At 44.0% G+C, this 27359-nt stretch overlaps 1 protein-coding gene across 2 annotated transcripts in view; it reads right to left on the reverse strand.

Moving 5' to 3' along the window:
- GRK4 (G protein-coupled receptor kinase 4) overlaps positions 1-27359 on the reverse strand; it is a 327289-nt gene that overhangs the window by 56939 nt on the left and 242991 nt on the right. For both annotated transcript variants that reach the window (XM_069203507.1, XM_069203503.1), the window contains 4 exons: positions 27215-27307; positions 15359-15422; positions 4179-4319; positions 3153-3343 (listed from right to left, as the gene is read on the reverse strand). In XM_069203507.1, coding sequence (XP_069059608.1) covers positions 3153-3343; positions 4179-4319; positions 15359-15422; positions 27215-27307 — 489 coding nt within the window. The remainder of the gene's footprint in view (positions 1-3152; positions 3344-4178; positions 4320-15358; positions 15423-27214; positions 27308-27359) is intronic.

The raw sequence follows: 27359 nt of genomic DNA on the forward strand, positions 1-27359 counted from the left end.
ATGTTAGAGGCAACTATCGTAGTTATCCCGAAGCCGGGGAAAGATCCGGAGGAATGTGCCTCGTATAGGCCGATTTCCCTTCTGAATATTGACGCTAAATTATTTACTGGCATCTTGGCACATCGTCTTAACTATTATATGCTGGGGCTCGTGGATCCTGACCAGGCGGGATTTATACCGCATAGGCAGTCTAGCGATAATACCAAGTGATTGCTTCACCTCTTGGATAAAACCTTTCTCTCCATCGACGCTGAAAAGGCATTTGACAGGGTTCACTGGCCTTACCTGTTCCAGGTGCTTGAGCGCTTTGGTTTGGGACCGGGCTTTATGGCATGGATTCGCTGCATTTATCAAGCGCCTCGGGCGGCGGTACGGGTTAACGGGATACTTTCTTTGCCGTTTGCAGTCCAAAGGGGCACCAGACAGGGGTGTCCGCTTTCGCCCCTTCTTTTTGCGCTCTATATGGAGCCTATGGCGCAGAGGCTTCGGGATAATCCTCAGATTAGGGGCGTGAAGTTTGGGGGAGATGAACATCTCATATCACTTTACGCGGATGATGTCATTCTTACTCTGGCAGAGCTGACGACTTCGCTCCCGGCGCTAATGGGGTGTCCTGGAGGAATTTGGGCAGGTCTCGGGGTTCCGAATGAATATGCTTAAATCGCAGGCTATGAGCAAGTTTATTAGTGCGGAACAGGAGCGGGACCTGAAGGCCCGATTCCGCTTCACGTGGTCCCCACGGGGCTCCCATATTTGGGGATCGAGTTGAGATCCACAGTCGCTCGCACAGTGACGGTGAATTATGTGAAACTGACTCAGGAGGTCCACCGAGACTTAGAGGCGTGGGAGAAACTTAAATTGTCCTGGTTGGGTAGGGTCGCGGCAGTGAAGATGACCATTCTACCACGCATATTTTATCTGTTTCAGGCGCTCCCGTTAGAGCCTCCACCGTGGATGATAGCGACCCTCCAAGCGCCGGTGCTAAGATTTATATGGGAAGGGAGGACGGCGCGGTTATCGCGGCAGATCCTGTATCGTCTCGAGAGAAGGGGGACTGGCGGTACCCTGTCTTCTTCGATACTTCCAAGCTGCTCAGTTGCGTTTCCTCTTGGAATGGAGCCGCCCGTCCTCCGAGAAGCATTGGTGTTTCATGGACCAAGCGGAAGCGGGCTCTAATATATGGAAGGAACCTTGGCTTAGGCGTCATCTCAGAGCACAGGGATTGTATATATCTCCGGTCATGGGGATTTTGATGAGAGTGTGGGATCGGGTGGCCGCCGCGGCGGGCTTGACGACATTTCCGTCTCCAATGACCCCTCTGGGCGCGAACCCCGACTTTGGCCCGGGCTTACAGTTTGAAGCATTGCGTCGGTGGTATGCGGGGGGCTGCAAGAGGGTGGGGTTTTTATTTGATGAGCAGGGGGTCATCCCTTTTGACCGGATGAGGGAGCTATACGGCCTAACCGAAGCTGACAGGATGATGTACTATCAAATAAGACACTGGGCCCTGCTTCCGGCCAACAGGTCATTAATAGATAGGCCATTAACACCGTTTGAAAAATGGACTCTAATGAAAAAGGATGACAAGCGCGTGGTTTCTGAGCTCTATGTCCTTCTACGGGGGTGGTCCGCCCGACCAAGACTAAGGGGCAGCTGAGATGGGAGAGGGAACTCGAGAGAGAGTTATCGGAAGACGAGTGGGAGAGTGTCTTCTATAGGGCGCATCACACAGCTTACCACTCAGCAGGTACTGAGACAGCCTATAAAGTGGCCTCCTCCTGGTACTATACCCCAAGTAGGATTCACGCCTGGGAACCTGATAAATCTAGTCTCTGCTGGAGGGGTTGTGGGGGCGGAGGTACACTTGTGCATTTATTATGGCACTGTCCCAAATTATATAGGTATTGGAATCTGATACTCAGATCCCTAGATTTCCTGCATATGTTTTGCTGGGCCTTCCCAATTCTCTGATATTCCCCCTGAGATCATTGAGAGGTCGACAGATGGCTCTAGCCTTGAACGCAGCAGTTCAGTTGTTGTTATCTCACTGGGGGACAGAGCGAATCCCGACAACAGTCTTGTGGCTGCACAAACTTTGGTTTATCCTAGCTATGGAAAAGCTCAGCCTGACATCTCAGCAGCGAGCTGAGGACTTTAGGGATCTCTGGCAACCATTTTTGAGTATTTTGTCCGAAGAGTTCGCAGAGCTGACATGCCCAGTTTATTTGAGGGTTTTGAACCTGGCCTGATTGTAAGGGACGGTACCTGTGAAGAGAGATGTTTATATTATTACTTCCAATGGGTATCAGAGCCTGGGAGGGTATAATCATGGAATGGCTAGCTGGCAGTGGGGAAACGTAGTTGCATTAATTACTAACTTTATTTTCTATTGTTTCGCTTTATGCAAGATGTTACTGAGTCTTCTCGCACTATAGTATTGTATTGCATATGCGATGTTTGAATTTGAAATTGAAAATTGAAAACTAATAAATAGATTTGATCCATAAAAGAGGATGTCTCCTTTTCATGGGGAAATGGCAAGTTCTCTGTCTCAAGGGTGATGACTGTCACGAGGAAGAACTGAATACGGAGTAATGAAGATTACTGGGAACTGCAGGAAATAATCACTGTAAACCAATTTTACATAGGTAACTAAGGCAGTGCAGAATTGGATATGCATTCTCAATCAACCCTTTGCTGTATTTAGAGTAAGCTCTTAAGTAACATACACAGTTCCACTATCTGCCCAGATGCCAGGCAGCAAAACCAATCAACTACATAAAAATACTGAGGTGAAAACTGAGTGGTTCAGGCACAAAGCACCTACGCAAGTAAAATCAATTGACATGGAAACCAGGGAACTCCTTATATAAAATGCCGCTCTCCCCATTTTTGGCACAAACCTGCACATGGGAAGTACACAGCAGTGAAACATTTTCATGGTGCACACCGCTCTGCACATGAAGTAACACCACCATACCATTAAGCTGGAGCAAAATGTGAACCTGCACAAGTGCAGGGGGCCTCTTTTGTAATATGGGCTGCAAACATCCTCGGAGCTCCTGAGGCATTTCCATATTACTGTCCCTGGTGGTAGTGGGGTGGAGGTGGGAACTGTGGGAGTGTTTTAAGGCCAATGATTAAAGTCTCACCTGTAAACAATTCTTTCCCTTTGTAAATCCTCCAGGCCGCAACAGATCTCTGCTGCATAGAACACAGCGCGTTGCTCATCCAGACCAGGGTTACCCATGCTGTAGATGTGAAACTTCAAATCACCGCCATTCATAATGGTCAATACTAAACACAGGGCATCTTTTGTCTCATATGTGTATGCTAAATTGACCTAAAGACAAGAAAGACAGGTGTGCTCAAAGATCAGACAATTCATGGTTCACAAGGATTCACAGTGTTACATGCAGAAACTTTCACTTTACATTTAGGCATAGGTCATTAATTATCTGGCAGCATATTTGATGCATTGAGTATCAATTAGCATGCAGCCATCATGCACAGAAAAAATAACCAGCAAATTGCAGTCTCCTCTCATCATGGAAGGACCCAATGAATTCAAAGTGAGTAACATGTATGCAACCCTCTTAACATACAGGGTCTGAGTTCCTCTCCTCTTAAGCTGAACCTAGCTGTGCTTTTAGCAAGAATCAGGGTCAAAGGTGCAAAAGAAGAGCAAAGTGGGCGAGTTGGCAATATTAATGTCCATGCTACCAAAGTATCTGCAGTTGAGCAGCCAAGGTGCCTTGGCCCTAATGCAAGCAACACAAGTGTCTTCAATACCCTGAAAATGCAGAATTTCAGCGATTTACCCCTTCAAATATGTTGATTAAATGCTAGGTCCTCACAATACCCAGAGTCAAGTCTACACATGCATATATGTACAAGCTGGGACCCCTCCAGCACACTGTTAGTCTACCAGTACACTCATAGGTGTTGCATCAAGTATCACCCATGACTAGAGTCATTCAGTGACAATCATCCAAATTGGTTGTAATTGCTATGTTCAGTGGTGTCCAACTTCTCTTTTCTGAGACGCCTAATGACCTTTTTCAGGACATTGTTGAACTTGGTCTCTCATCAAGCAGGTATTTATGTTTGGGATGGGTGCTAAAGCCCCAATATGTTTTTTCTTTTATAGAATATATGGAGTGAAAGAATACACTTACTACAAAAGGACTGATGACCTTTTCCAAGATCCTCTTCTCATTTATTGCCATGCTTTCACCTTTTCTCTTTTTTATCCTTTTCTTTTCCAGTTTTTTACATGCATACATTTTTCCAGTTGCTCGGACTTGGCAGGCACATACCTAGAAGTAAACATACCAAATAGATGATAAAGTCAGATATAAATCATGTACATATGTTCACTCCTTAATCCACAAGCATTAGAGATAATCCATGTACATATTTTACTTCTAAAACCCCTAGCATTTTGCACAATCCCCATCTAAGGGTTGCCTAAATATTATTAGACGATATAATGGAAAATAAAGGAATATTTACTAGCTTTCAATTGGATGTGATTATATGCGATTTGAAAAAAATACAAAGTTTTACTTGGGGAAGCTTGCAGTGTATCATGGAACCGAAGATATTGGTTAATGTATCTGATGACTGAGGACACAGAGGCCCTCATTCCAACCCTGGCGGTCATAGGTCGCCGGAAGCACCGCCAACAGGCTGGCGGTGCTTCATTTGGCATTCTGACCGCGGCTGTAAAGCCGCGGTCGCCCAGCCGGGTCCGGCGGTTTCCCGCCGGATTACCCCCGGCTGGGAGAATCCTCCATGGCGGCGCTGCAAGCAGCCCCGCCATGGGGATTCCGACCCCCTTCCCGCCAGCCTGTTTCTGGCGGTTTTCACCAAACGGGAACGGGTGTCGTGGGGCCCCTGGGGGCCCCTGCACTGCCCATGCCACTGGCATGGGCAGTGCAAGGGCCCCCTAACAGGGCCCCAGCATGTTTTTCACTGTCTGCATAGCAGACAGTGAAAATCGCGACGGGTGCAACTGCACCCGTCGCACCCCTGCAACACCGCCGGCTCCATTCGGAGCCAGCTTCAATGTTGCAGGGCCTTTCCCGCTGGGCCGGTGGGCGCTCCCTTGGCGGGCACCCGCCGGCCCAGCGGGAAAGTCTGAATGGCCTCCGCGGTCTTTTGACCGCGGATCGGCCAATTGGCGGTTCCTGCTTGGCGGGCGGTGCCCGCCGCCCGCCAATGTCGGAATGACCCCCAGAATGTCTAATAGCACAATGAGCATGGGTGCGATACGATAACATGAAGTGCGTTCAAAGACAAGGCGATGCGTGGCAATGAGTCTGGTGCGCTGCGGCAATGTGAGGGATGCTATGTTTCTTTATCAAGCAACACCACTCTTAAAATTGTTTTTTTGTGTATGCCTAGACAATTTCTTTTCAGCCTGGCTTGGCAAAGCTTTCTCTGTCTTGCAGAGCTGATACCACCAATGGAATAGAAAAAGACTAGCTCACTTCAACCGCCTACTGATCCACCTAGTTGGAGGAACAGTCTTTAATGCAATGCAGTGGCAGAGTTTGCCAAGGTACCCCCTGCTGGAGTTTTTGCTTTTTGAACTACCTGGTTTGGGACTTCTGCAGTGAGTGAGCCCATTCGAATCTCAGTCACTGAATTGGATTGAGGGTTCTAATAGCCAGTGTTCGCCTTTCAAGATAGGGTCCGCTGCTGCACAGCTATGACAATAGACGTGAATAGTCTGAGCATGAGAGACTACGGGAAGCCTGGTGTCTGCTTACAGGTAGCCTGTCTCTGAGGGAGCCCTTCATGGATTAGTGCTGAACATTGCTGGCCTTTTGATATGAGTGGGCATTAAGAGTGAGAGTAGGCACATTTATGGTGCTTCAGTGCAGTATGTAGAGTGCTTATTGTATTATACATTATGGGCAACATTTACACCAAAGTAGTTACTCATAGGTACGCTCAAAGCCTCAGCCGACACAACAATATTGTGGTAAATCAGTGTACCGAATGCAGACATTAATTTACACATACCTGCACTCCTGATGGCGCTTCAAGATTTATTAGATTTGGGGATTTGTGTCACCCTACAAAGCCAAGTTGATTACCCTGCTGACCAGCTGGAGGATCAAAAACCTCTCCACACAATAAAGCAGAGAGGAGAGGGTGGGAATGTAATCTGAATGTTTTCAATACTTTTCACATTGCATTTGGCCGGAGAAGGCTCAGTCCCACGGAAACAAAGGAAGGCAGGCAGACCTTTGGAGCCAGTCACAGGAGGGGCTGCCATTCGAGGTTTTGGAGGGAGGGATCAGGCACCTGTGGCAGTCAGACTCTCATATAAGGTCTTTTAATAGACCTCATGAGTGCGCCATCTTGGAATTTCTCGAAATGCTGTGCAGGTGGGTTAGGGCAGTGGTGGAGTGATGATGGTTCAACCTGGGATTGGACATGGGAGTTTAGTTTCTATAGCCTTCTACCTCCATTTAAAACCCCTGCAGAAAGGAAATACTTTTCTCAAAAGTTTGGGCCTGGGGGTAGCGACGCTGGAGGAGTGCTCAGCTGAAAAAGAGAAGACATTTAACTCCTAATGCAAAGATGGGCCCAAGGACTTGATATATGAGTTGGCACCCAGTGACTAGGATTTGGTTATCGGGGAGCAGGGGCAGAGCTTAATTTGTAAATAAAAAGGTGCCGGTGCTCAAAGCTCTTCTCTTAAACACGCAGCTGCTGCAATTAAAAGTGCGAGCACATAATACTGAGGCAGCGTAATCCTGAAGCCATCTCAGACCTCTTCAATCCATTAAAGCCACACCGGCCCCTCCAGCTCACTCTGTCAGCTTCCTGCTTTTCCCCTTTCTGGTGCCTTTTCGTTTTTCTCTTCCTCCGTCTTTCCCACATGTCTTTTGCTCGCAGTAAATGCTTGAGACAGAAGACTAGGCGCCGGCCCTCAGAATTAAGTGCCGGCGCTCCGCACCAGAAACAACAAGCACAAATTAAGCACTGGGCAGGGGGGACCATGAAGGGCTCCCCAGACCGGTCCTGCAGGATTGCGACCTGTAGAAGGAGGGCGGCCCCAATTTCAGCTGACCCAGGTGCTCTGAAAGTGGCCAAAGGGAACTGTGATACCTGAAGGGTGCAGAAAGGGATCTCTCTCTGCCCTGGGGGTGCTGGTGAGGAAGATCCCATGCCCAGGGGAAGTACCACACGCCCAGACCGGAGACAGTTACTGTGTGATGAGGGAGAGTAGTCAAAATCAGGCTCCCAGGAATTTACAAATTTGATGTCAGGAGGCCTGAAGAAGCCATTCTTGGTGGTTGGGGTGTGCTACCAGGAGCTAAACTCAACGTTCCCCATGCAGTGAATCATTACAGGTATTAATGAAACTCATTATTGTGCGTAACATCCTTAGCCTATCACATGTGGAGACCGACATCCTTTGTAACTAATAACAAACTTTCTTATACAGTCACACAACACTTCTGTATCTTTCTCCCTCAGTTTTTCCACCTTCTTCTGTCCCATACGGGCCATATTACATTGTCTCTTACAGCGTCGCTTCAACAGTGATGTGGGTTCACTGAGGCACAGATCATCACAGCTCTGACACCTCAGCCCTATATTCGACCCAGCCAGCAAACAGCCCCTCAGCACCCACCAGGCCCAGGAAAAGGCTGCCACCAAGCCCTTTTTAATGGCAGGCAGAAGGATGTGAGTCTGGCCATACAGAAACAAGAAGGTAGATGGTATGCAAAGTTTGTACAGCATGGAAAGATGCATGTGTGCTTGCTCAGCAGAGAATCTCTCTATCAAAGGGGGAAGTGGTTCTTTGATAAGAGAGGCCCCACCTGCCTTTCCTTGCAATTGTTTTGCTAAAAAGGAGTACCACCAACTGGTCTACACCTCTTCCGCAATGAAAGTTTTAATTATTGGGTTGAGAAAAGTAGTGCTGTGAAACTCACAAAACACTGGCACTGGGCAATTGATATTGCCAATACGGCTTCACCACAAATACACCACTGAACATGTATGTTCAGATCAGGATTGATAGTGGCCCAGTATTCAGGCTAGGTAAGGAACTACAGAAATCTAGGTCTCCGAACTGATGTACACAAGGGATATTTCAGAGTGGTGTCTGACTGGGGCGCTGCGCATGCATTTATTGACAATTCACACCCAATTCCCATCCAACTCTAAATAGGCCCTTATTTTTTTAATCTAAGTCTACTAGCGCATGAGAGCTGATTTAATACAATCTACATGGGGCTGCTGCAGCATACGTATTCCCATGACCACAGAATTTACAGTCACCTTTGAGCCAGAGACACACAGGTGCACATTTAAGAGAGCACAATATGTATCTTTTAGAGTATCCACATGCAAAATAACTAAAGCACATAAAAATATAATTTGCTAGTTTTGCAGGTGCACGTATGTACTCCTACACCTTGTCCTGGCTCATGTTTCAACAGCAGAAACATGCTATGTTTAGGGCTACTTCAAAGAATGGTTTCTGCTTTGGTGAAAGCTTAGTGTGGTGCCTTCGTTTTTAGTACCAGTTTGAACCCATTTAAACATGCATGTTTCAGGTCTGCAGGATGCGAACCTCTTAGAGTTACGATATTGTGTGAGCTGTATCAACAACGGAAGTCACCCACCCCCCTCTTATTTGCATTCGTAAAATTCCAGTATTTCAGTAGACTGCCATGTGGCATTCACCTGGGGGGAGGGAGTGGACTCCTCTGCAGTGGCGGAGGAGCATCGCTCCCCCTGGCTGACCCAACAAGTTACAAATAAAACAATTGCTTGCTATTGTTTCATTTTTCATCAGCTGGCTCAGTCAGCAGCGTGTACAGGGAGGGGTGGGGCTAGGCCATGGGAGGTGGGGAGAGTGTTCTAAGTGTGCATGTGTGTTTGGCCGGCCAAACACACATGCGCACTTGGGTTTCTCCAGCCCGAGCTGGAGAAACAGCACAGACCCGAGGCTTGTGTCTGAGCAGCAGTCCGAGCCGCTCAGACCAATCCTGATGCTGCTTTCATGCTATGTTTAGCATGTAAGCATTGCAAAGATTGCTAGGGAGCCTGTGCAAATGCTGGGACACCACAAGAGGATCAAAGCAGCTGGAGGCGGTGGAGACTGACAGCTCAACAGAAACAGTAAGTTTTTTTTTTTTTTACACGTTGTTTCCCCCATCGTCCTCTGTCGTCCCCCTCACCCTTCCCTTGACATATGCGGCTGCCACTGCATTCACCAGTGTAATGCACTTACTGAATACCTAAGTAAGACTTGGGTTGTCCATAAAACATTTGTGAGGTTTTGTATTCCAAGCAGTTGACAGCCATGCAAGTGAGTAAATCATCACAGGCAATAAAAGCCAACTTGTTCTTTTCACGTTTAACACAGCACGTATGGTAAATTGGGAAATACTCTGCTTCACGGGCCAAAACAGTTTGTTAGCGATTCCTTAAAAGTCAAGTCCTGGCCTACTTTAACAGAAGTGCCCTAAGCAACACATTTCATTTTCTTTGGATTTAGCAAATTACAGACGTTTCACAGTCTACGGGAAAAAAGACAGACATGGTGCCTTTTTCATGTGCAAGCTAACTGCTAACATCTAAATTATAAGTATAATATATGTATAAAAAGTACACACAGAAATAACCATATAACATGGACCTATATTGATATCTAGAGCTTCTAGTGGCATCAGAAACCTATAAGGCAGAGTGGTCTGAAGATGTCAGCAGATCACTATGATATTGTGATGTGTGCATTTAGTATCGTTGTTTAACTGTGTTGTATGGTTGTGTTGTCGTTCTGTTTTGCTCTGCTATGTTGTTTTGTGTAATGCTGTTTTGTTGTGATACTCATCTATTATTTTACTATATTGCTGTGGTGTTGTGCAGTCTTGATTTTGTGTGATGCTGTGCCTTTTTGTTGTATTAATGTAAGTTTGTGTTGTGCTTCAGTTATGGTTAACGTCTATGCTGTTGTCTGCTCTGCATGAATGTTTTTTGGCATTATACCTATATTCATTCTCAACAAGTAGTCAATGTGGCACACATGCACACACACAGTCTCTTGCTTTTCAAATTCCACAGTTAAAGTGCAGTTACAGTTACAAATTAAAACCAAAAAAACCACTGAAATTTGCAAGCTATGGTTGAAACTGCAACCATGTCTTGCACATATTAAAATGTGTGCTGAACTTAAAGGCAACACTAGTCAGATGAAGAAGAAAAACAAGCATTGGTAAAGCCAATAGATTTCACCTTTGTTTTTTCTTTTGCAGTCTATCTTACTAAATGGATTATAAATATTAGAAAAAGGTTACAATGTTTGTTTTAAATTAGATAAACCCGTTAATAGTTGGTTATGTTGTGATGTAGCCAAGGGTTTTCCAATACCTTATTTAATACAGCATTGTATTAGAGTAATTTGTAGTTAGTAAAGTGCCACTGACCCTGCCACACCAAACAAATCATGCCCCTTTAAACTGCAATTGTGACTGCCAGTTTAGTAGTAAAATATAGCAACATTTGGTGTTTAGAGGAGCAATGACAACTTTTGGCCCTGGTGCCACTCCACCTGCTGCACCTTTTATATCATGACCTTAATGCCTCGAAGAAAACTGCACTTGTGACTGCCTGTATAGAAGTAAAATTTAGTAATAATTTGTGTTTAATCGGGTTCCTAGAGATTTGGGGCACTGTGCCACTGCACCTGCTGCACCATTCAAATAATGACCCTAATGCCTGCAAGGTAACTACACTCGTGACTGCCTGCTTAGTAGTAAAATGTAGCAATAATCTGTGTTTAGAGGAGTTCTGACACCCTGTGGCACTGGTGCCACAGCACCTGCTGCACCATTAAAACCATGACCCTAGTGCCTGCACTTTTACACTGTAACTTTTTCCTGTGATGTCAGATTTTAAAAAGCAATATACCATTAAGTCTGTTGGACTCTTCTGGTTGCGGGGATATATAGGGCTTGTAGGTTCATCAAGAACCCTAGGTACCCAGTGCCAATAAATGAGCTGCACCTTGCAATGGGATTTCATTGTATATTGGGTATACAGCAATTTATTTGGTAAAATATAAAGAGTCAAAAATAGGTATCAAGGAACTCTTTGTATTTCCAAAATGGGCACAAGATAAGGTGTTGAGAAGCAGTGGTTATTTGCACATCTCTGAATTCCAGGGTCCCCAGACTAGTAAGTGAATTACAGGGCATTTCTCAAATAGATGTCTTTTTTACACACTGTCTTACATTTGGATTGACAAAATGTAGAGAAAGACAAAGGGCAATAACATTTGTTCTTCTATTCTGTGCTCCCCAAAGTCTCCCAATAAAAATGGTACGTCACTTGCATTGGTAGGCCTAATGCCCGCAACAGGAAACACAACATGGACACATCACATTTTTACATTGAAATCTAACGTGTTTTTTGGAAAGCGCCTAGCTGTGGATTGTGGCCTCTAGCTCCGCCGGCACCTAAGAAAATTACCAAACCTGTGCGTTTTTTTAAACTAGACACCTAGGGGAATCCAAGATGGCGTGACTTGTGGGGCTCTCACCAAGTTATGTTACCCAGAACGCTCTGCAAACCTCAAAATGTGGGGAAAAAACACTTTTTCCTCACATTCCGGTGACAAAGTTCTGGAATCTGAGAGTAGCCACAAATTGCCTTCCACCCAGCGTCCCCCCAAGCCTCATGATAAAAATGGTACCTCACTTGTTTGGGTAGGCCTAGTGCGCGCAACAGGAAATGCCCCAAACCACAACGTGGACACATCACATTTTCCCAAAGAAAATAGCGCTGTTTTCTGCAAAGTGCTTAGCTGTGGATTTTGGCCTCTAGCTCAGCCGGCACCTAGGGAAACCTACCAAACCTGTGCATTTTTGAAAACTAGACACCTAGGGGAATCCAAGATAGAGTGACTTGTGGGGCTCTCACCAGGTTCTGTTACCCAGAATCGTTTGCAAACCTCAAAATTTGGCCCAAAAAACACTTTTTCCTCACATTTCGGTGACAGAAAGTTCTGGAATCTGAGAGGAGCCACAAATGTCCTTCCATTCTGCGTTAACCCAAGTCTCCTGATAAAAATGGTACCTCACTTGTGTGGGTAGGCCTAGTGCCCGTGAAAGAAATGCCCCAAAACACTATGTGGACACATCACAATTGTCAAATACAAAACTACCTGTTTTTGCGGGGGGCACCTGCGTTTTTGGTCTAGACACCTGAGGGAGTCCAGTGCGGTGTGACTTGCGTGGATCCCCCAGTGTTTTCTTACCCAGAATCCTCAGCAAACCTCAAATTTAGCTAAAAAAGAAAATCACATTTTGCCCACATTTCTGTTTGGGATTGACGCAGCGGGACAAATCTCCTACTACCCAACGTTCCCCTCAGTCTCCCGGTAAAAATGATACCTCACTTGTGTAGGTAGACCATGTGCCTATGACAGGGAAGAGCCAAAAACATGTCGAAATTGAGGGGGGACCAAAACAGGTCCAAAAGGGCAGTTTGAAAAAAAAAAAGTTAGGCTGACAAGTGGGGCAGAATTTTTATCGGTATAGATGAGACACTGCTGGATGGTAGGCATTTTATGGATTCCTGCAGATTCCGGAAGGTTCCATCACAAAATTGTGTGAAAAATGTGTGATTTCCAGCAAAGTTGGAGGTTTGCAGGGCATTGTGGGTAAGAAAATGGTGCGGGTGCATGTGAAGCATACCACCCTGTACTCACCCAGATGTTTAGTTTTCAGATGTGTCTAGGTCTTGTGGATTTTTCTGCATGGGAGCTTCCCAAAGTCCAAAAAGTGCAGCCCTCACCATTCCAAGTGCGACAAGCTCTCATGGCCCAAACATAAAACCAAAACACAAAATAATCAAATGTCCTCTTGCTAAGATGGTTTAGTGGGCGGGGAGAGAGCTGAAAGACTGTTACCCTCTTCAGTTGGGGTGGGTGCATAACCATGCCCATACTGGTTGGTAGCCACTACCCCACTATTTGTTTTTTAATTCCCTGGCATCTAGCAGGTTTTCAGCCCATCCCGGGGAGTGAATCGGGGGTAATTGCCCCATCTGCCCACCGGTGGGCAGAACAACTTAGGCCCCATTTATTTGGGGTGGAGGTATGGTCATACCCCCACCCTCTTTAAAAAAAAAAAAAAAAAAAAAAAAAAAAAAATCTTCCCTGGTCTCTGGTGGGCTTTCTGCCCCCTTGGGGGCAGATGGGCTTTCCAAAAATAGGCTGATCTGCTCCCAAGCGGGGCAAGATATGGCCAACAGAAATGTGTCCCCATGGGGGGGTGACCCTTGCCCAAGGGGCTGCCCCCCCCCAAACAAAACACACACATACACAAATCACTCGTGCCTAAGTGGTTTCTGTCCCTCCGTGGGCAGATCGGCCTAATAGAAGTAGGCTGATGGCAGAAATGGCCTAAAATATATTTGCACTCCCTGGGGAGCGACCCTTGACTAAGGGGTTGCTACCCTTGGGTGAAAGTGGCGCAAAACAAATAATCCCTGGTGCCTAGTGGTTTCTGCACCCCAAGGACAGCAGAAATGGGCTAAAATAAAATTGCCCCCAGGGGAGGAGCGATCCTTGCCTAAGAAGTTGCTCCCCATGTGTAAACAAATATATAAAAATAAATCCCTGGTGCCTAGTGGTTTCTTTCCACCTTGGGGGCTGATCACCCTAATTAAAATAGGCCGATCTGCCCCGAAGGGGCGGCCCTTGTCTAAGGAGTTTGCTCCCCTTGATTGAAATTGGCGCAAAAAAAATCCCTGGTGTCTGGTGGTTTTTGCCCCCCTTGGGGGCAGATTGTCCTAAGAAAAATAGGCCAATATGCCCCCAAGGGGGCAGAAATGGCCTAAAAACAATTTGCCCCCCACTCCCCTCCTTCCAGGGGAGCGACCCTTGCCTAAGGGGTCACTCCCCACATGTAAACAGTAAAAAAAAGAAAATGATCCCTGGTGTCTATCGGCCTAATTAGAATAGGCAGATCTGCCCCCAGGAGGGGCAGAAAAGGCCAAAAAATAATTTGCCGCCCCTGGGGAGCGGCCCTTGCCCAAGGGGCCTCTCCACTTATTCATAAATTAAAAAATAAAAATTCCCTGGTGTCTAGTGGGACATAGGAGGACGTAACTGTTAAATCTTCGGCACCCGAGCGGTGCAAGCAAGGACATAACTGTTACGTCCTGGGCACCAGAGAGGTTAATAAGTCACAGAGAGAATAACCCTTCGAAATATAACGTTTCCCAACTATTCTTTTAAAAACGAGACACAAATAATTTTAATACTTACAACTGTTATTCATCAGAAATGTAATTATTAAGTAATGAGAAGCAGAACATAATGAGCCCACTCGCTGCTTGCTTTACGTCTGCAGTCCATACTCCATTGAAAGATGGCCAACATGTTTACACATATTTCAACGTGAATTGACTTGCGTTCAGTTAATCTTTTTGTGTATAAACACTAACAAGTAACCAATCATCCAAAACCAGAAGGTGTACTTCAGTCACACTCCACGTGATGGAAAATGCATAACAGAAGAGCAGGAAGTGACCTGCTAGCCAATAAAAAGCAGGTATATTCAAGCGACATTGGAGTGACGTTTGAATAAACAAACGAGAAGTTCACGTAAGAAAGGGGCAAAGTAGGGGCGAGTTCTTAGAACCTTTAAAGAATTTATTTTTATTAACATAAGACTTCGCAAGCACAGCGCAAGCACTGTGTACGCGAAACTTAAAAATGAAAAACTCTAGCCTCCGTTTTGAACTGACATTATTAAAGATGGCAGCATTTTACAGAAGTATACATACATGGCTAAATTCATTCATTCCTCAGGGGTATATGATGAGCGCTTCACCCCCAGCTTATCCTGGTGACTCCAGAGATCTGAAAAAGTTTTTGCTATACTGCATGGAACTTCCATCAGTCTCAAATTCATAACCGTTTGTGTAAGTTTAAAGAATGATTATGAGAGCCCATTACTATCCTAGTGCCTCCGTCTCTTTCCCAAACTCCCAGAGGTTAGCTGCAGCAGGCACAGGAGCATTTTGAGAGAGAGAAAAAATAGGAGAGGGAGGTAAATTAGAGTGATTAGAGAGGGAGACAAGAGAAAGGAGAGGGAAGACAGAATGGATGACAGAAAAGATAGAGATTGCATGAGGAGAAGGCAGGCGTGAGGTTGGTTTGAGCATTCTTGCCAGGGATGCTTTTAATTCCCCAGTCCAGGCCTGCTGGCAGTACCGAAACCTGTGGCATTGGTACTTCAATGTTTGGGAATAGTGATGCCGTATTCCATCATGACCCAAATAAACACAAATAATTTTGGACAGTACTCACCTCTCCAAAACCGCCTTTTCCTAGTACCCTGTAATGTCGAAATGTGTTCTTGGTAACAGGCTGCCTAGTGGATTAAATATAATTGACATCAGATAGTGGATTTTATCACAATAAATATTGAAAACACAGAATAGCAAATCAAAAATCCACAAGCCGCCCTGCGACAACCAAAGTGTATCTACCGACAAATGGAGTATTCGGATTAGCATCAATGTATATATTCCCATCTCGAAAGAGGCAGCTCTTCTTATAAGCATCATGACACTCATTTGAAGGACATTAATTACAATTTTGAAATACGGGTCCTTTGATATAAACTACACTTTGAGAACATTTCCTCCATTCTTGTCGTGTGACTGATAACCTTACAACTAGAGTTTCTTCCATGTTCCAAAAGTGTTCTCAGCAACATTTCCAACGTACCTCAATCAGTTTTCTTTTTCTTTCGATTTCTTACTACCATAGATCTCATTCTGTGACATTTACAAGCGAGCCAGATGTTTTTTCCTGTCCTCCATCAGTTTAGTGAGAGGTTACCGATATTATTGGGTTTATTCAATTGATATAATTATCTTCTCATAAAATGATATGGGGCGCTAAACAGGGTACAAAGCTGCAGGGCTTTGAGATGAAAACTCTGTTATCTACATGTAAGTTTCACAGTCTGCATTTTTTGTACATTCAGAAACACATTTTAAATACCAGCAGAACAAAAAGGATTGTTCTTCCCCCAAAAAGCATCGGATTCCTCCTGACCGTACTTACTTCTCCTTATCTGATTTTGATAAGAAACATTTCAGAATGAACTCTGCACATCTCCAAGTTGAAAACAAAATATGGATGTGTGCATCAGTTAGTCTCTTATTATGGTGGGTCGAGGACATGTGCCAGGTATAGGGCCACCTGATGGGTGGCTGTATTACAGACCCTGAGCTGCTTATCATACCTTTTCTGCAGCCACAGGGCCTGCCTCGTAGTGGGAATCGAGAAGAGGAGTATTATCTGGCCCAAAGCAGGAGCCTTACAGTCAATTTAAAACACCTTGCCTCCTGCAGTGGGTTTGTGCGTGTGTGATATATTGTAATAGTGTGAATGTAATGTGCCCACCCGTGATATAATGTCGGTCTTGGTATAATGGTAATACTTGGCCTATTGAGGGCATCCTTGGAATGAAGATGCCCACCCTTGGTATAACTTTACTCTTCCTGTTATGGGGGTAGTGATTTGTGGCATGATGGTGTTCCCTTGGTAATATGTTGGCCTTGGTAGAAAGGTAGTATTTCCTGGCTGTTGAGAGCAGGGCCAGCTTTTTGCGCTGGTCTTGTGCGATAGTCTTTTTTCGCACCCCACATCCCATGACGACCACCTCCTCGGATTCACTGACTTCCACCGGGCAAATGGGCCCATCATCTCTCAATAGCCCCCCTTTCACACACATTCATTTGTTTTAAACTGCTTGTACAGGCTGGATTTATTAATCCACTCAGCTAGCCACATAACATATAGCTTTGTCCTTTGCAGCAGACATATAAACCCTCTACGCTTCTTTACGGCGAGCCAAAGCAGCCGCTAGACAAAACTCCCATCTCTCTCCCTAGCAGGAACATTAATCACAAGAGGTATCTTGACATTTTTATTGTTTCCTGAAGGCTGGACTAACAAGGAACCTTTCAGCAGGTGCTTTTAAATCACAAGGTTTGTAAGTTATTGCTAAACACAGAGTCCCCCAATCCAGTTCAGTACCCGGTGCGGTCGCACCGCTCGCACGGCCCTAAAGCCGACCCTGGTTGAGAGCATCCATGCCATGATGGCGCATGCCACTGGTATATAGCTTCCTCTGGAACAAAGACTGAGATTCTTCACATATTGTGGATCTGCATGACCTGATAGTGTCCACCTCTGATATAATTCTAGCCCACGTATTATGGGAGTAACGTTTGGCATATTATGTAAATCTACTGCACTATGGTGCTCTCCTTCATGATAAACAACACAACAGTATTTTAAAGAACACTGTGGCCACTAACAGAATGATGATGCTCAACCCTGGTATAATATTGGCACTAGCATATGGTGGACATCACCAGTATGCGCTGGTTAGACATGGACATGCATGCCAGAATCAGCCCACATTTGACAGCAGTACATGTGAGTACTTAATGAAAATGACAAACATTTGTACAGGAGATCTGAGTATTTAAATGAAAAACGAAGACTTGATATCTAACGTTTACAAACTTATGTTTGTGAACCAATTATTTTATTTCTCAGCATATTTTCAAAACTAATCTTGGAGTTGGAACTGCTTGTGCTGACAGAGACCCTAATCGCAAAGATTGGTGTAAAGTTCTGCTGTCCAAACCTGTAAGGTGTCCCTAACCAGAGAGATCAAGCTGCTGTATGAGCCGATACAATCTACTGTGTTGTGCTGTCTAAAACCTGCAATTCTGAAATTTGTGTATTTTTCCCGCCTGCCACTTCCTATTAGAGATTTCCTCCACCAATATTGCGATATTATGTATTTCCAAGATACGTGCCTACTTACACAAGATCAATTTTGTAAGTAACACCCTAGATATCCCCATCAATGCCAGGTTTCTCCTACCAGCAAAATAGCAGGGTCGTCACAGTATGTGAAACATACTTGGGCCAGCAGTCACTAGGGATAACTAGAGCTAAAAAAGGCAGCTATTTGGAGCTTAAATCCAAAAATGCGTGTTCTCTATTAACCGTCTGTAATGATGAGCGATTCAAGTTACTTGTATAATTTAAGTGTATTTATTGTATTAAAGTCCGTAGGCACGAAAACGATCCCTCGCCCACCTCCGGTCCTTCCCGTCGTCCGGCTCCAACTGCCCCTCTTCGAAAGTAGAAATTCCACAACACAACATATCCACACCCTTTACAAACAATAGATAACAGAATTAGGGATTGAAAAGGAATTCTCTTAACACAAAAATAAATAAATAAATAAATACTAAAATCACAGGTTGCACATTAAAAACATATTGGGAAACAAATTTCAAAGAATTAAAACAATATAGGATGTACGATCCTATAAGAACCACAAACTATATACAATGTTTTAAAGGATAACCTACATGTGTAGTATAAATCAAAGCCAACTCTACGCAACGTAATCACGTAAATATCCTGGAGGTTTACGAGGCCTTAACCCTACTCTTTTTGTTTGAAATTTTTTTCCATTCATATCCATATGTAGTTCCATCTCTGTCTCTTGTTGATGTTCATTTTGCGAATCATTTCTCTCCTGTACATCCACTCTTCTATTATTTAATAGGTCCTCATCACTCATAAGCAAAAAACCACTATTCTCATCTGGAACCCATCTCTCAGAGTCCATCTTTCTCTTCCCATTTCCATTGCTTCTGCTATACAGAGCTACTTTCCTCTTATTCCACCGTTCACCATTTTCCAAAACAACATGAAACTCACGTACATCTCTAACTAAATACGGTCCCCGGAATTTCATAAAACTATTTCCTGTACACGCCATTCTAATTTTCACCAGATCTCCCTTCTTAATATCCTTTTGCCAAACCGACAGTGATGTCCCTGCACTTCTTTGGATCGAATCCCCTTCTTCTAAAACTGATGCCAACCAAGGTGGGTTAACTTTTGTGCATGCCTTCCTGCCTCTCATTTTCTCAAAAGGTATTTTACCCGTAATGCTGTGTGCAGTAGTGCGATATGCCCATACTAGGTCATTCACCATGGTACGCACATTCCTGCCACCCCTTATTGCCATGTTGATAACTCCTTTTACCATCCGATTGCACCTCTCTACCATGCCATGTGTCTGTGGATTGTACAATGCAGTACAGGAATGGTGTATCCCTGTCTGTTTGAGAAATCGTTCCATCTCATGGTAAACCAACTGTGTCCCATTATCTGTAATGAGTTTCATTGGACAACCCTCTTCATGAAATACTTCCTGCATTATCCTAATAGTTGTTCTGGTAGTATTCTCCTTCATAAATTTTACTGTCAACCATTTTGAATGTACATCAATCATTACTAAAGCATACTTCAAAACCCATGGAACACCGTTTAAAGGTCCAATGAAATCCATGCATAAAGTATGCCACACTATACCAGGATCTGGTATGGATCACAATAAACTTTGTTTGCCCACTTTCAATCTCTTCTCACTCTCCACACAATCAACACACCTTTCAACCCAAGTATTAACATCACCATCAATCCCTGGCCACCAAACATTTTCCTTTAGTCTTTTTTTCGTTAAAGTCTGCCCTAAATGACCTTCGTGAGACAATCTAAACAGCTTGTATCTTACACCCACCGGAGGGACAAACCTGTCACCCCTCACCACAATGTTCCTCGTAACAAGAGACAACTCTTCCAGAATCTTCGCATAGGGTCGAATCTGAGGGTTCAATGTACTCTCTCTCCTTTCTCTACTAACAATTAAATTAATAACGCCCTTCATCACCTCATCTCTCTCCATTTCCTCACACCAATCCTCACGCGATACCACGCCTTGAGCACATTCCAGCACGTCTTCAACACTTGCAACCGCACCTTCGCTTTCATACTCCTGTATACGTTGTCTATTTACCTCCTGCCAATTCAATGGCAAGCGAGATAGACAATCTGCCTGAACGTTACGCCATCCAGGGATGTATTCAATAGTGAACTGATACTCCTGTAACCTTGCAGCTAATCTGGCCAGACATGGAGACACCTTGTTAGCCCCCCCTGGTAACAGTACCCTCAACAATGGTTTATGACCAGTGCGCAATGTTATCTTACGTCCCCAAATACAAGTTCTGAAATACTCAATGCCCTACGAGGCAGCCAATGTCTCTTTCTCAATGACCGAGTAATTCCACTCTGATTTGGTCAATGATCATGAGGCAAATGCCACAGTCTCTTCTCCTTTGTCAGAATTCTGTGAAAGCACAGCTCCCAGGCCAATTGCACTCGCATCCACTGTTATAATAGTTTTAGCTTCATCATTGCAAGGTACCAATACTTGAGCTTCACACATTTCTTTTTTTGTGTTCTGAAAGGCAATTTCTTGTTCATCTTCCCATTGGAATTTTTGCCCCTTGCGTAAAAGTTTTCTTATACTTTCCGTTTTGTCAGCAAAATTCTTTATGAATTTGGAGTAGTACTCAATGAGTCCCATGAATGATCTTAATTGTTCTTTGTCCTGGGGGGATGGAACTTTTTCAATGGCCTCCAAAAGCTTCCTCATTGGCTTTACTCCTCGTTCTGAGAGGGTGTATCCCAAATACTCAATTTCTTTAATTAAAAATTTACATTTTTCTCTTTTTAGCATAAGGCCTGCTCTCATAACTCTTTCCAATGCACACTTCAGTACTTGGTTGTGTTTTTCCAAAGTTTCCCCCAAAATTAAGATGTCATCTTGAAAGTACAACACGTTATCAACCCCTTCAAACACATCACACATTATTCTCTGAAACACACCTGCCGCAGAGGCCAACCCAAATGGCATCCTATTAAACTGAAAAACCCCATCCATAGTAATAAATGCTGTTAACACTTTGGATTCTTCATGCAATCTAACCTGGTGATATGCACTTCTAAGATCTAACTTGGAAAAATACTTTCCACCTCTCAGAAGTAAAATTAATTTGTTAATATTGGGTAATTATCCACCACTATATTTTGGTTGAGTGACCTGAGGTCGACACAGAATCTCAAAGACCCATTGGGCTTGCTTGTGATAACCACCGGGGAGAACCAACTTGATGTTTCAATTCGTTCTATGATGCCCTCTTGTACCATATCACAAATCATTTTTTTTACTTCATTCCTTGCCTTGATAGGGACCTTCCTCAACTTATGTTGCACAGGAACTGCATCTTTCCTTAACATGATCTTGTGTGTATACTCTTCAAGTTCTCCTACTTTATAGGTGAAAACCTCTTTGTATTCCTCTAATATGTTACCTAGGGTATTGTCTTGTAACATCATGACCCTATCATCTGTCCTAGGATCCAATCTTATGTGTAAATTATACTGGTGATGCCAACCCAGAATTGGTGGACCACTAGTGGCCACATAGACCTTTCCCTCAATTTGTCTCTCACCAAAGCCTATCTTGGCCAACATGAAACCAATTATATCTATTTTTTCACCTTGATACCAACCAGGATTGATATCTTTTGGTAGAAGACGCACATTGGGCCATTCTTTAACTAATAAACTCTTGGGCACAATTGTGTATAGAGAACCAGAATCAATCATCAGTCGTACCTTTCTCCCACACACTATGAAATTTGCCGTCGGTCTGGGAGGTCTATGTATACTGCTTTTCTCCTGACCAGTGTTCTCTATGGACAAAACTCTATCTATTTCTTCACCCTCCTCTATACAATCTTGATGTATGACACCTACCCTAGACTTTCCACTAGTCTTACACATGTGTGCAAAATGCCCCTTTTTGCCGCATTTCATGCAGTCTTTACCCAAAGCAAAGCACGATTTTGAGTCTGCATTGTGAAACTTACTCCCACATCTTGTACACATTTTACCGTAAGTTTTGTTCACATTGTTATTCTTAGTCACCCTTGAACATACGCACACTTTTCGTACGTGCCAAAACGTCATTGCCTTCTTTCATAACACAACTTGTATTTGTATCAGAACTGTCATTGAACACCCTCTCTTTCTTTTCCATCTCCCTCATACAATATTCGGATTGTTCAACGACTTTTGCTATATCAATGACATCCTTCAAGGATGGATTTTTGGCTGCCCATAACCTCTTCTGTATTTTTTTGCTATGACACTGAACGATTAATTGATCACGCATCAATTCTTCAGTCATCACACCAAATTGGCATTTGGTGGATAACTCTCTCAGCCTTGTAACAAATTCGTTGATGCTCTCCTCTGATCTTTGAGGCGGAGTATAAAATTTATGTCTCGCCATGACAATGTTGACATCTTTTGAAAATATTTTTTCCAGTCTTTTCCTCGCCTCCTTGTATACATCCGTTTCCGGTTGACCATCTTGTCCTAATGTTTGAGGTAAGTACTTAAATATGCGTTGACCTTCCTGTCCAATAGTACTTAAAAGAATGGCTTTTTTTCTCGATAGTCTCAAAACCTGGCCATCCAGTGCCACCAAATAATTTTCAAAAATGTCAATCCATTCATCCCAAGGAATAGGTGGATTTCCTGGTTGTGCAAGAAACGGCGGAGGTGGCACTATAATTTGCGTATTGGTGGCCATGGGTAATTTACAATGTAAATATCAGACACCTAATGAACTGTGTACAAGTATGTTGTTTGTTCTATAATTAGTCTTTTATTTAAAAGTAATTCTAGTAATGGAAATACAAAGGAATTTCCAGCATGATATGTAAGGTGTCCAATCTTCAAGAATATGAATCCTATTTCCTACTCCAAAGATGGCCGCCACGTTATTTGAAGGTTCTTTTTACAGGTGGTGGGGGTTGTTCCAAGGATATAATTTAAACTTGTATTTCCTACCCCCAAGATGGTCACCACGTCGTTTGACGATTTCTTTACAGGCGGTGGGGGTTACTCCAACATTGGCATTGCATTGGAATTGTTTTGCCGCATACCAGTTTTCAATACACCTCAAAGTATATAAGCGTCACTTTCGTGGTGACAACGTATTCATTTTTATGCATAAATCAGTCCGATTTTCACCTGAAGAACAGATAGCCGTCGTCTGTTGAGGATTGCGGGTTCAACTCTCTGACTTCTCCTTGCCTCGGTGATATGGAGGTGGAGGTAGGCGCTCAACGCCAATGTAATGATGAGCGATTCAAGTTACTTGTATAATTTAAGTGTATTTATTGTATTAAAGTCCGTAGGCACGAAAACGATCCCTCACCCACCTCCGGTCCTTCCCGTCATCCGGCTCCAACCGCCCCTCTTCGAATGTAGAATTCTCAGCATGCACGCATGCCGAGAATTCCACAACACAACACTGTCCTAAATCTTTATGCCGCCAGCATAGCACAAGACACCTCTCTTGAGGGAACAACTGTGTGATGCTCAGGAGGACCTTTTTGTTGGAGGAGATTTCAACTTGATGTGGAACCTTGACATGGATAGGAATACAAACTCTTACCGGGAAAACATGGGCAATGTCAGCCCTCTTCAAGAAGGAAATTGCTGGACTGGGTTTTCTGGATGCATGGCGATATCTGCATCCATACCCCTAAAGAGTACATCTTTAACCCATACGTCCGCAACTCATACTCTCATAGAAACTATCTCTTTCAAATACACTCCCTCCTGGATCCTAGGCTCTGCCTTACTCTCCGATATCACCATCTTAGACTACACCCACTATGAACTCGCTTGGAGGGCAGGCTATCGCAGACCCATGGGCCTCACCACTGGTAGTTAAACCTGTGAATCCTTAGAGACCTATTGAACAGAGCCACAAGTTATGATGCAATCAAGAACTATTTTGCCCTCCTGGATACTTGACCACATATATTATGGGATGCTTTCAAACATTGATCAGGGCACCATTGTCACAATTGAAATAGTTGGAGGAAGAGAGGCTCACCTCTGTGAAATGGCCTAGAGTGCTCGGCAATGAGGAACTCCTTACAAAAATCTATAATCTTTTTTGTTCTGCTCTAGCTCCTTTTGTTTGTTTACCTTTCAGGGACGCCCCTATTGAGTGATCCAAACTTCAATGTTTAACTCACTAAAAGAATGTTTTATAGAATCACTGAAAATAGGGTGGGAAGGAAACAGTCACCACACGGTGTGCAATGGTGAATGTAGGAAAGTAAAAAGGCAACTATCCTTGGCAGTCGGAGCTTGTAACCCAAATTAGACAAGATTGGCCAGAAGTCATTATAATTGAACGCTAGCAGCTAGTAAGAGGGCCTGGGACAAAGCTTATTGGGCACAACTACCCCAAGCCTCCAAAGGGAGAGATATGTCACGCTTTAGGCGCATTATAGCCCTTGGTAGTCGAGATGGTAATTTTGGAACGGACCATAACATCCATGCTAATTAGTGGGTGCAAATTTCACTAGCTCATAATCACATAGCAACGATTATGTTGAAATAGATTCAGTTGATCAGTATTTATGTGACACCAAATTGGGCGATACACTTAAAATTACCTTCTCTCCAGTAGATACCAAGAAGACCATTGAGTCACTGAAACATGACAAGGCACCTGGACATGAAACATAGACATGGAAGTTTGGGCATTATATATTCATTTATTGTCAAATGACAATCTGGTGGGTGGGGCTATACCTTACTGTTGGTGCGGAGCTATCATTATACCCATTTATGAGAAGGGTGACAGGGCCATCCCAAGTATAGGACAGTGACTTTACTTGCTAACCTGCAGAAGTTTGAATAGGTTGGACAAGTGTGTGGAAGATACTCTGATATCAAATACACAGGCGGGCCTTAGAGCCAATGTCAGCACTATCGATCAAGTCTTCAGGTTAATGCTTATCTTTTGGAAGTGTATAATGATTAAGAAAGATCACTTATATGTGGCTTTTGTGGACTTGAGGGGTGCATTCAATCTGGTTCCCAGGACGAAGCTGTAGGAATCCGTCAAGTCCTTGGGAGAACTGGTGCCTTTACTCACCATAATAACTAGGTTCCACAACAACAGCTACGCCTATGTCAGATGGGGATGGGAAAGGGCGATAACTGAACGCATCCAGATGTGCAGGGAAGTCCGGCAGGGATGCATGCTAGCCCCTACTCTCTTATCGTTGTTTATTAACAACCTGGGTAACAAACTAACGAGCTGTATACATGATTCACCCAAACTAAATGATGTGCCAATTCGAGTCCCACATTTTGGCGAGGATTCCATCCTAAATTCATGAACCCCCACGGGTGTCTAGAATTTGCTGGTTAGTTTTCGAAGTGGCTACCATTTTAAGAGATTAGAAATCCATATCCCATAGACTAAATGTATGTTATTGAACCTGCACAAAACATTTAGAGGAAGCATTAACCTGGATGAAATCTCTTTGGAGAAGGTTTCCATATTTGAGTATTTAGAGATTGGAATTGACAATAGTTTATCTGGAAACCACACATTGAGAAGTGCAGGACTACAATGCTCCATAGAGGCGCAGCAATCTTAACGACCCATAGAGCATCCTTTATTAAATCTGGCCCTCCAGCTTTAGAGATCTACATAGCAAAGATTCATTAAGCTGCAATGTATGGTACAGAAAGTTTGGATTTGAAAACATGAATGTACTAATCTTAAGAGAGAAAATATTTGCAAGATCACTAGTTAATTTGTCCCAAAGCTCACCATTATGTCAGTTATGTTTTGACCTGGGTATACAGAAAAGTGAATATGTTATTGAATCTAGACCTTTACTGTACTGGACAAGATTGTGTTCCACACCTGAACTTGCCATCTACAATGCAGGTCTTCAGGAGATCCTGGGATTGGATCCCGCTGGTTCCTGGCTCTGGCTCAGTCATGTGAGGGTCTGGCTGAGTATTTTAGACTTCAAAGAAATGTGGGCTTCCTCATTGGCTCAATAGCCTTCACAGAGCTGACAAGGTGTTGCTTCAACATACACATCTACATACACACATTTGATATTTTAATGATTTAAGCTTGTTTATGATAATGAGTCAATAATGCAGATTTCTGTAATACTTCTTGATTTTAATAAAGTGAGTGATGACACACTAACATAAATAGGCACTAGCAGTCTTTGGCTAATACAATTGCTTTCACATATTTTTAGGTCGATGCATACATGTGCATAAGTACAAAGCAGTCCCTCAAAGCGAAGGTATCCAGTGGCCGAAGGGGCTGACCAAGTGGTCTACTGTGCACTGCTGTAAGTGGGAACATTTTTTGGAGAAGACTGGAGCAGCAAGACTGGCAAAGAGGATTGACTAAAAGTCCTGAATATGGATATATTTTATGATTTTTTTTGGAAAACATGAGACTGGCAAGGCAGCTAAAACTGTCATTTCAGGTCAGACCTAAAAATGCAAGAGGAAAGAGCAATACAGCATTCGAATGTACCAGACAAAGGCGGTCATTCTGACCGCGGCGGTAGCCGCCCGCCATGCGGTCACCGCCATTTGGCCGCTCCGCGGTCAAAAGACCGCGGAAGCCATTCTGGCTTTCCCACTGGGCCGGCGGGCGCCCACCAAAGGAGCACCCGCCGGCCCAGCGGGAAAGGCCCTGCAACATAGAAGCCGGCTCCGAATGGAGCCGGCGGTGTTGCAGGGGTGCGACGGGTGCAGTTGCACCCGTCGCGATTTTCACTGTCTGCTATGCATGCTGGGGCCGCCAGAAACAGGGTGGCGGGAAGGGGGTCGGAATCTCTTGCAGCGCCGCCATGGAGATTCAGCCCAGACAGGGGAAATCCGGCGGGAAACCGCCGGATCCCCTTTTCTGACCGCGGCTTTACCGCCGCGGTCAGAATGGGCAGGGAAGCACCGCCAGCCTGTTGGCGGTGCTTCCGTGGTCATCCACCCTGGCGGTCGATGACCGCCAGGGTTGGAATGACCCCCAAAGTCTTTTTGTAACATCATTTGCATATAATTCATAGAAAGAAACGTTAAAATATACAAAATGGCATAGTCCACATGAATAGGTAAAGGCCAACTGAAATCGATTACCCATAGATTTGTCTTCACTTTTACATTACATTGCATTCATCGTAAAAAAACAAAATAAAACGAAGGTAACATTTTTATCTACACTTTTGGACATCCACTGATTTTCAAAGCCCAGTAAGCATGCTCCTGCATGGTGTACGACTGTACACCCAGTTCAAAACATCTTAAAGAAACTGTTACCAAGTTAACTAATTCATATACTGAACTCACCTTTCCAACCATTTCCACTGCACAAATCGTGAGAAATAATTGCTCTCCTGATAATCTGCAAATGGTACTCCACTTAAATAATCATGAATAACCCTAAGGAACAGAAATCACAAGGTCAGTTTTTATATTTATCTTTGCAGCGGTA

Source organism: Pleurodeles waltl, chromosome 1_2 (genome assembly GCF_031143425.1).
Source record: "Pleurodeles waltl isolate 20211129_DDA chromosome 1_2, aPleWal1.hap1.20221129, whole genome shotgun sequence".
Taxonomy (NCBI): domain Eukaryota; kingdom Metazoa; phylum Chordata; class Amphibia; order Caudata; family Salamandridae; genus Pleurodeles; species Pleurodeles waltl.